Source organism: Cyanistes caeruleus, unplaced genomic scaffold, assembly GCF_971803275.1.
Source record: "Cyanistes caeruleus unplaced genomic scaffold, bCyaCae1.hap1.1 HAP1_SCAFFOLD_280, whole genome shotgun sequence".
NCBI classification, from domain to species: Eukaryota; Metazoa; Chordata; class Aves; order Passeriformes; family Paridae; genus Cyanistes; species Cyanistes caeruleus.
The window spans coordinates 50,329-57,873 of NW_028256055.1; the positions used below are offsets into that span (position 1 = coordinate 50,329).

General features: G+C 56.3%; 1 protein-coding gene across 1 annotated transcript; it reads right to left on the bottom strand.

Moving 5' to 3' along the window:
• Nucleotides 1-2,584: 2,584 nt before the first annotated feature.
• LOC147645459 (uncharacterized) lies at nucleotides 2,585-3,794 on the bottom strand. Its single transcript, XM_086874598.1, has 2 exons — nucleotides 3,752-3,794; nucleotides 2,585-3,237 (listed from the first exon to the last, which is right to left on the bottom strand). Exons 1-2 carry the CDS (start codon nucleotides 3,792-3,794, stop codon nucleotides 2,585-2,587), a joined length of 696 nt encoding a protein of 231 aa, XP_086730724.1.
• Nucleotides 3,795-7,545: the final 3,751 nt, after the last annotated feature.

The window sequence follows — 7,545 nt, forward strand, 5'->3', positions numbered from 1 at the left end:
ACTGGGGCTCAGCTTCTGCCTGCACAAGAAGGTGAGGGGGGGTCCTGGGGGTCATATCCTCCCTCTCCCGGAACGTGTGTGCTCCCCCGGGGCCCCCAGCCCAGTGTCACCCCCTTTTCTCTGCCCACAGAGCTCCTGAGCCGCTGGCAGCCGCAGCCCATCCCCATGGCTTCAGGCCCAGCCAGGACCCCCCGCTCCATCCCTGGGCTGATTTTGGAGAGGTCGTGTGCCCCCCCAGCCCTGCTGTGACTCTGCCCTTGCCCAGCTGCTCCCAGTGTTCCCAGTAAAGCTTCCCAGTTCGCCCCTGTCCCGTTTATGGGGGACAGTGGGGAGGGACTTGGGAGACCCCATGGGGGTACCCTGTCAGGGACAGATGCTGCCCCAGGATGGATCAGGACCCCCGTGTGTCCCCCCGATCTGTCACCCTGTTCTGGGGACTCCTTGGGAGACACCAAACTCCAGCATGGCACCCAGCAAACCCTAAAAAGGGCTGGGACCCCTGAAGCGACCAGGGAAATTTGGGGAGGGGGCACATGGGTGGTACCTGGACCATGCCAAGAGCCCAGCGCTGCCCCAGCCCGGCCTGCCCCGGCTCCTCCTGTGGGATGTGAAGGAATTGGAAAAATGGGGATCCAAGGCTGGGCGCTGGGCTCAGGGGAGCAGAAGAGATGGAGGAGGAGGAGGAGGGCAGAGGAAGTAGCGGGAGAAGGGCTGGAGAGGAGAAGGAGGCGGGATGAAGAAGAAGGAGGAGTGCCACTCATCCAAACCCAATATGGAGCTCCCATGTGCCCCTTGTCCTCTGCACTTCCACCCCGCCCCACTGCCACCCAATCCACCACGCCACCCCTCTGCTTGGTTTTGGGAGTTCCAGGTCCCTCCTGCTCTGAGCCTCCCATCCCCCACTTCACTCAATTCTGGCAGCTCCTGGCAGCCTTTTCCTGGGCAGAATCCCAGAGTTTGGGAATTATGAGGTGCAGTTCTGGAGGAGTGCCGCGCCGGTGTCAATGGCAGGGGTGCCACGACTACCCTGAAGAAGCCGTCCTGAAAAGGACTGTCCAGGGGCACAGGCACATCCTCTGCCCAGTGAGTGGTCTCAGCTCAGTGGCAGCGTGCAGGCGACAGGGAGAGAGGCTAGGGAGCTGTATGGCATTCCACTGAGAAATAGCCTTTATTATAGCAGGGCCCTCAGTGAAGGGAGCCAGTGACAGCAGCTCTCTGAACAGGGGAAAACTCGGGGTATTTATAGAGGAGAGGGGCGGGGGAAACTGGGATACGTGTATCAGGGTGGATTGATAGGGAGGAAAACCAATGGGGTGTAACAAATTAACATGTTCAACTCAAAGGCCTCTGGGAGTGACACTTTTTCTCTCCATGAGAGAAAGTGTCTCACCTAGGGAGAAGCTCTCCAGGGAAGAGCCAAAATCTCTGAGCTGGCAGGTTCTTTGGGCTCCACAGAGGAGGACAGCGCTGTCTGCTGTGGCCTCTCAGCTGCCCCCCACACCCTGGGGGTGCTGGGATTTCCCTCCTGGGCACAAGGACGTTCATTCCCTTCCAGGAGCCCAATGCCCGGCTGGGGCTCCAGGCCAGGGGGTTCTTGAGCAGCTGCCCCAGAACCTCCGCCAGGGGCTCCCAGCGCAGCCGCAGCCGCTCGGCCTGGGCTCCCCAAAGCCCTCAGCAAGCCCCAAGTCCCTGCCAGGAACCCTCAACTCCCTCAAACCCAGCATCCCCCACAGCCCCTGCAAGTTCCCCCCATGGCAGCGGCCAAGGCCATGGCCCCACATGTCCTCACCCATGGCTGTGTCCCCACCATGTTTCCACCCCTGGCATTGTCCCCCATGTGTCCATCTGTGCCCGTGTCCCCCCATGTCCCCATGAATGGCCATGTCCCTGTCCATGTGTCCCCACGTCACTCTCCATGTCCCACCATGTCTATGTGTCTCAATGTCCTCACCCATGTCTTAATTCAATGTCTTTATTTTTACCCCCAAATTAGATATTTTAAAGGAAAGAAGAGAAATGAAAAAAAATCAAGGCCAAAACAAAAGGATTTCTTTGTGCTGGCTGAGCATCCCTGTGACTGAGTGGAAGGAAAGAAGCATTTTTGGAGGGGTTTCCACCCCACTGTCTCCAAAACCTTGATCTTTGCCCCACTTCATCACCATTTGGCTGTGGAAGACACCCTTGGGCAATAGGAAATCAAAATTGTGAATTCAGTGAGGTTGGAAAAGACCTCCAAGACCATCCAGTTATTCCTCGATGCCACCAGAAGATAAGATTGAATGCAAAAGATTTTCTGGGATTGAAAGTCAACAAATCTGCTCCCTCCAAGGAATTCCCATTGTTGGTCTGTGTCCCAGTGGATGTTCCCGCCCCGGTGTTCATCCAGGTGCCCACAGGGAGCCAGGAAGATGTGGAGCCTCCCAGCCAGGTGTCTTCCCAACACGCATCACCAGGACCACGGATCACCAGGGCTCTGCCCAACGGGGGTCACTGGGGATCATCCAACGCCCATCCTCCCATGGGGGATGGAGCTGGAGCAGCGCACAAAGCTCTTCCCGCACTCAGGGCACTCACAGGGCTTCCCTTACTGGTGCCTCCGTTGGTGTTGGGACAAGTGAGCGCTCTGTGAGAAGCTCTTCCCACACTGGGGACACTCGTAGGGCCTCTCCCCACTGTGGATGCGCTGGTGCCTGACGAGGTTGGAGTTGCGGTTGAAGCCCTTCCCGCAGTCGGGGCAGCGGAAGGGCCTCTCGTCTGTGTGTGTTTTCTGATGACTGAGGAGATTTGACCTGGTCTGAAATCCTTTCCCACACTCGGGACACTCGTAGGGCCGTTCCCCTGTGTGCTGGCGCATGTGGGGGATGAGATGGGAGGTGCAGTTGAAGCTCTTCCCACATTCCAAGCACTTGTAGGGCCATTGCCCCGTGTGTACTTGGTGGTGGATGAAGAGGTGGGAGGTGTGGCTGAAGCTCTTCCCACATTCCAAGCACCTGTAGGGCTTCTCCCCGGCATGAAGCTGCTCATGGACCACCAGGTTGGATCTCTGGATGAAGCCAAGGGGGGGTCTTTTCTCCTCAGAGCAGCCTGGGATGGGTTTGGAGCCCCTCCCTGTGGGGGATCCCTTTGGCATTTCCTCCCCATTGGATTCCTGCCCCTTGGAGCTGCTCAAAACGGCCTCGTCCACGAGGTTCTGCTGCGGGGATTTGTCCTCCCTGGTCTCCCTCTGCAGCTCAGTGCCTGGGGGAGGAAGGACAAGGGGAGGAAGGGACAAGGAAAGGAAGGAGCGAGGAAGGAAGAAGGGAAGAACAAGGAGAAGAAGGAGGGTAGAGAAGGATGAAGGAGAGGAAGGGACAGTAAGAAAAAAGGGAAAAAGAAAGGGATCAAGAAGGTACAGAAACAAGAAGAGGAAAGAACAAGGGGAGGGAGGGAGGGAGGGAGGGAGGGAGGGAGGGAGGGAGGGAGGGAGGGAGGGAGGGAGGGAGGGAGGGAGGGAGGGAGGGAGGGAGGGAGGGAGGGAGGGAGGGAGGGAGGGAGGGAGGGAGGGAGGGAGGGAGGGAGGGAGGGAGGGAGGGAGGGAGGGAGGGAGGGAGGGAGGATTTGTCTCCAAGCCACAGGGAAGGGGAAGGAGCTCTGCCCAGTCTGTCCCTGGCAGGACGGCATCTGCAGCAGGGCTGTCCTTCAGCCGGGGGCCATCCTGGGCTGGGAGATGGAGCAGAAGAGAGGGGGAAAGGGGCAGTGACTTCCTCCTCACCTGCCTGGGGGTCCCAGAGCATCTTCCTCTCTGCCTCCTCCATTTGTCTAATGCTTGGGCTCTGGTTTGGGGGGAAAAAAAGGGGTGACCACCTAGGATTCAGGGTTCCTCCTGCCCAAGTCCATCTCTGGAAGTCATCAGCCATGAAAATCTCCAAAGCATCAGGACTGAGAGATAAAAATCCCTCCCTGCGGTTTCTCTTCCCTGGGGTCCCCACTTTGGTGTCCCAGGGCTTCCCCCTCTGCAGGCTCATCCCTTCTCCGGGCTGCCCCTTCTCCAGGCTCCCCTCACTCCCGGCTCTCGGGGTCCCCCCTCTCCAGGCCCCCATTTCAGGCTCCGGGACTCCCGGGGCTCCCCCCTTTTCACTGCTCCCCTCCCGCTGCCGGTACCGGGCATCTCAGCTCAGCTTTGGAGTCCTGCAAGATCCAGACATCGCTCTGCCCGGCCCGGCCCCAGAAAAAGGAACAGGGGTCCCCAAAGCTACTTCGAGTGAGCTCCAAATATCCCTTCCCCTGTAAACAAATCCTGCCAGGACGGCCCAAGACCTTCGGGGCGAGGTTCCCGTCCCCGGTGAGCTGCGGGCTGCGGGCCCGATGCTCCCGGCGCGAAGGGGCTGCAGATCCAGAGAGCGATGGACGCACGTGGGGCCTCCTCTGCTGCTCCTCTTGCAGTTCCTGCTCCTCCTCTACCCCTCCTCTTCCTCCCGCTCCTCCGCTTTCCCCTCCTTGCCCTCCTCCTCCTCCATCTCTCGGCTGCTGGCGAGGAGCTCTGGGGTGAGCGGAGCGGGGCCGGGAGCCGCTGGGAAAGGGCTGGGAGAGGGGGATGAGGGGAGCTGGGCCAGGGGGAGAGGGGTTCTCAAGGAGGGGCTGCCAGTTCATCCCAGGAGCCCCAAATCCCCTCCGTGTCCTGCCAGCCCCTGCCCCCGGCGCTGTGGGGGCCGGGCCGTGTCCCAGTGCCGGCTCAGGGGGTGCTCCAGGCTGCCGTGCTCCACCTGGCAGCTGGAGCTGAGCCCGCATTGCCGGGGGCGGTTTCCAGCAGCACCAGGAGCTGCTGGCTCCAGTCCCCGCTGGGGAGCACGGCAGTGGCCAGCACGTGGCCCGAGAGCTGCTGCTGGCCCTGGGAGCAGCTCAGCTGGATGTGGGCAGGGGAGAAATCCATCAGGGAGCGAGCAGGCGGCCGGGGCCGGGCTGGGAGCTGGAGGGCACCAGCGAGATGGACACGCTGGGATGGGCAGGGGGCTTGGGGACCCCCCAGTGCAGATCTTCCTCCCTACAAGCCGCAGGGAATCGCTCCAGGGATCGAGTGCTGCGGGACAGGGAACCAGGTTTCTTTCATCCCAGCCCCACCTTTCCCTCTCCTCTCCCCCTTTCTCCTCCTTCCCCCAATCCACTGACCCCTCTCAATGCAATTTGAGTTTCCCAGCACCCTCCCCCACGCTTTGGGGGTCCCAGCCCTCTCCTTTTCCCACTCTAGCCCCTTCCTAATCATCCGTCCAATCTCCAACCCACTCCCCCGTGCTTGGATTTGGGTGTTCCAGGCCCCTCCTGCTCAGTCTGGGGGTCCCATTCCCCCTTTCACTCAATTTGGGGAGATCCTAGCAGATTTCTTCGGGGAGGAATCCTGGCGTTACAGGAATTTTGGGGTGTAGGTTTGAAGGGGGACAGCTCTGTCTGGCATTTGTTTAACCCATGGTCTGCCAGGGAAGCACAAAAACGTTTCTCATTCCCATCCTTTCCTTGTTTGGTCTGGTTCATGAGCTGCTTTCTTGTTTCCTTTGGTATCTGTTCTCATCTATTTGTCAACTGCAGTTTGAGTCATTTACTTTTCCAGAAATTCTGTCTCCTTCTAATAATAGATAATCTGATCCCATCCCATGGTGAAATGTTGTGTTCCTCATCTGAGTGGATTGGTTGGGGGGAAGGTCAGGAGCTGGAGCTGTGTGGTTGGTTATTATTTCAATGGCATCCTGTAATCTAATTATGCCATTGAAATGAGAAATGGTTTCTCTGGTACCTGCTATGAATTCATCAGGGTTCCCGGGTCTGGTCCATGGTGTTGCAGCATTTGTTCTGGTGGCTGTCCATCTTTTCCCCATTTCTGGGTGCTCCCTCCAGCCAGGGCTGCATCAATTGTCAGCTTTTCTCTCATTAAATCATCACGTACTTGGATTCCCAACTGATTTCCCTGACCTTGTGGTAGCAAATAAACCCCAGTGGTCTGATACACCCTATATAACATAGACAGTGACAGCACATGTTGGAGTGGGGACAGGGATGATTCCCCCCCACTTGTTTTAGTGAAGTTTTCACAACATTCTCCATTTTCTGTTTTCCTTTGCAGCTGAACCAATTTCTGCTGCAGAGTCAGATATCCTCACAATGGGCTGTGCCTTTATCTGTGCAAATTCCATCTGTGCAAGCAGGCAGAGCTTGGGCTGAGGGGCAGAGGGAATCAGCCCAATTCCTCCTGCAGGCAGGAAGCCCCTGGGCCATTGTGCAGGCTTTGGGCCATCAGTGTTCATTTGCATTTCTAAAGCTCCTCTCCTGGCTGCCTGGAACAAAGCTTCTCTTCCAGGGCAGTCATGGGATGACTCACATTTGTTAGTGCCACAATGTGGTTGTTTTTTGTTTTGGTTTATTTTTTTAACAGTACTCTAATAAGTATGAGATAAAGGGTCACCTTTAAAGCTCTTCTGGTTTTCAGAAACAGCCTAAAATTCAACATCCAAAAACCCATACAGAATTTTTGCTATAACTATGAGCCAAGCACAAACATTCCCAAAACATTTTCAAGGCAATCGAATTTTTCCTACTTCTCTCTCGGCCTAAAAATTGATTCTCCCTGCCCTGGCCCAAACTGAACTGACAATATAAAATCAGGATTATTACAAAAAAAAATTTCTAATGGTGTAATCCTTTCACGGAAACTTTGGGAAAATCAAAAACTCTCCCGCAATGTCTTTAGTGTTAGAGAGTCAAGGCACAACGTGATTCTGGCCAGAATGTGCAACAGGAATCATTAAATCCACACTTAGGCTGGGTGTGCAGAGAAAATCATTCCATGACATGGGAATTTACTAGATTTTTCCAAAACTTTATACATTCTGAACCCATAGAAATCCATTGGTTTAATGTTCATTGGTTTGAAGGTGTGGAGTTGTTAGGATTTGGCTTCCTGTTGCACCCGGATTTCTGTGCCTGTGATGGGAATTAGGTGGGCACTCCTGGATTTCCTGCTCAGCCTTTTCCAGACCAGGTGTCTCGAGCTGTGCCTGGGGCAGTGTCTGGGGTAGATGTTGGTTGATGTTTGCTGCTGGGTGTTGATGTTTTGTTGATGGTCGTTATCTTAGGGGGAATCTTTTGGGCTATTCCCAGTCTGTGGAGATGTTAATTTCATCTCTGCTGAGTGGTGGAAAAGAAAGATTAAAATTCCTTTCCCCAAGGCAAAGGCAAACCAATTGTGAGCAGAGAAATAAGATTTGAAGCCATTTTCAAGTTGGTCTATTTTGCCAGCAGCTAATCCCAGGCAGGGCAGAGTGTGAGTGGAATTGAGAGGCAGAGTGGAATTGTCCCGGTGCCTTCCCCAGCAGCTGTGGCGAGGGCAGGCACAGAAAGGCCTGAAGCTGCAAGAGTGAGAGCAAGGATTGTCCCGCAGTGGCTGGAGATGGCAAAGGAGGGTGGCCAGGCCGAGGATTTGAGCAGAGGATCTGTGGGCAGGCGCAGGGGCTTCCCCCGCTGGGGAGCCCTGGCTGCTGCTGCGTTGCCTTCAGTGCAGGCTCAGGGGTGGCCTGTTTA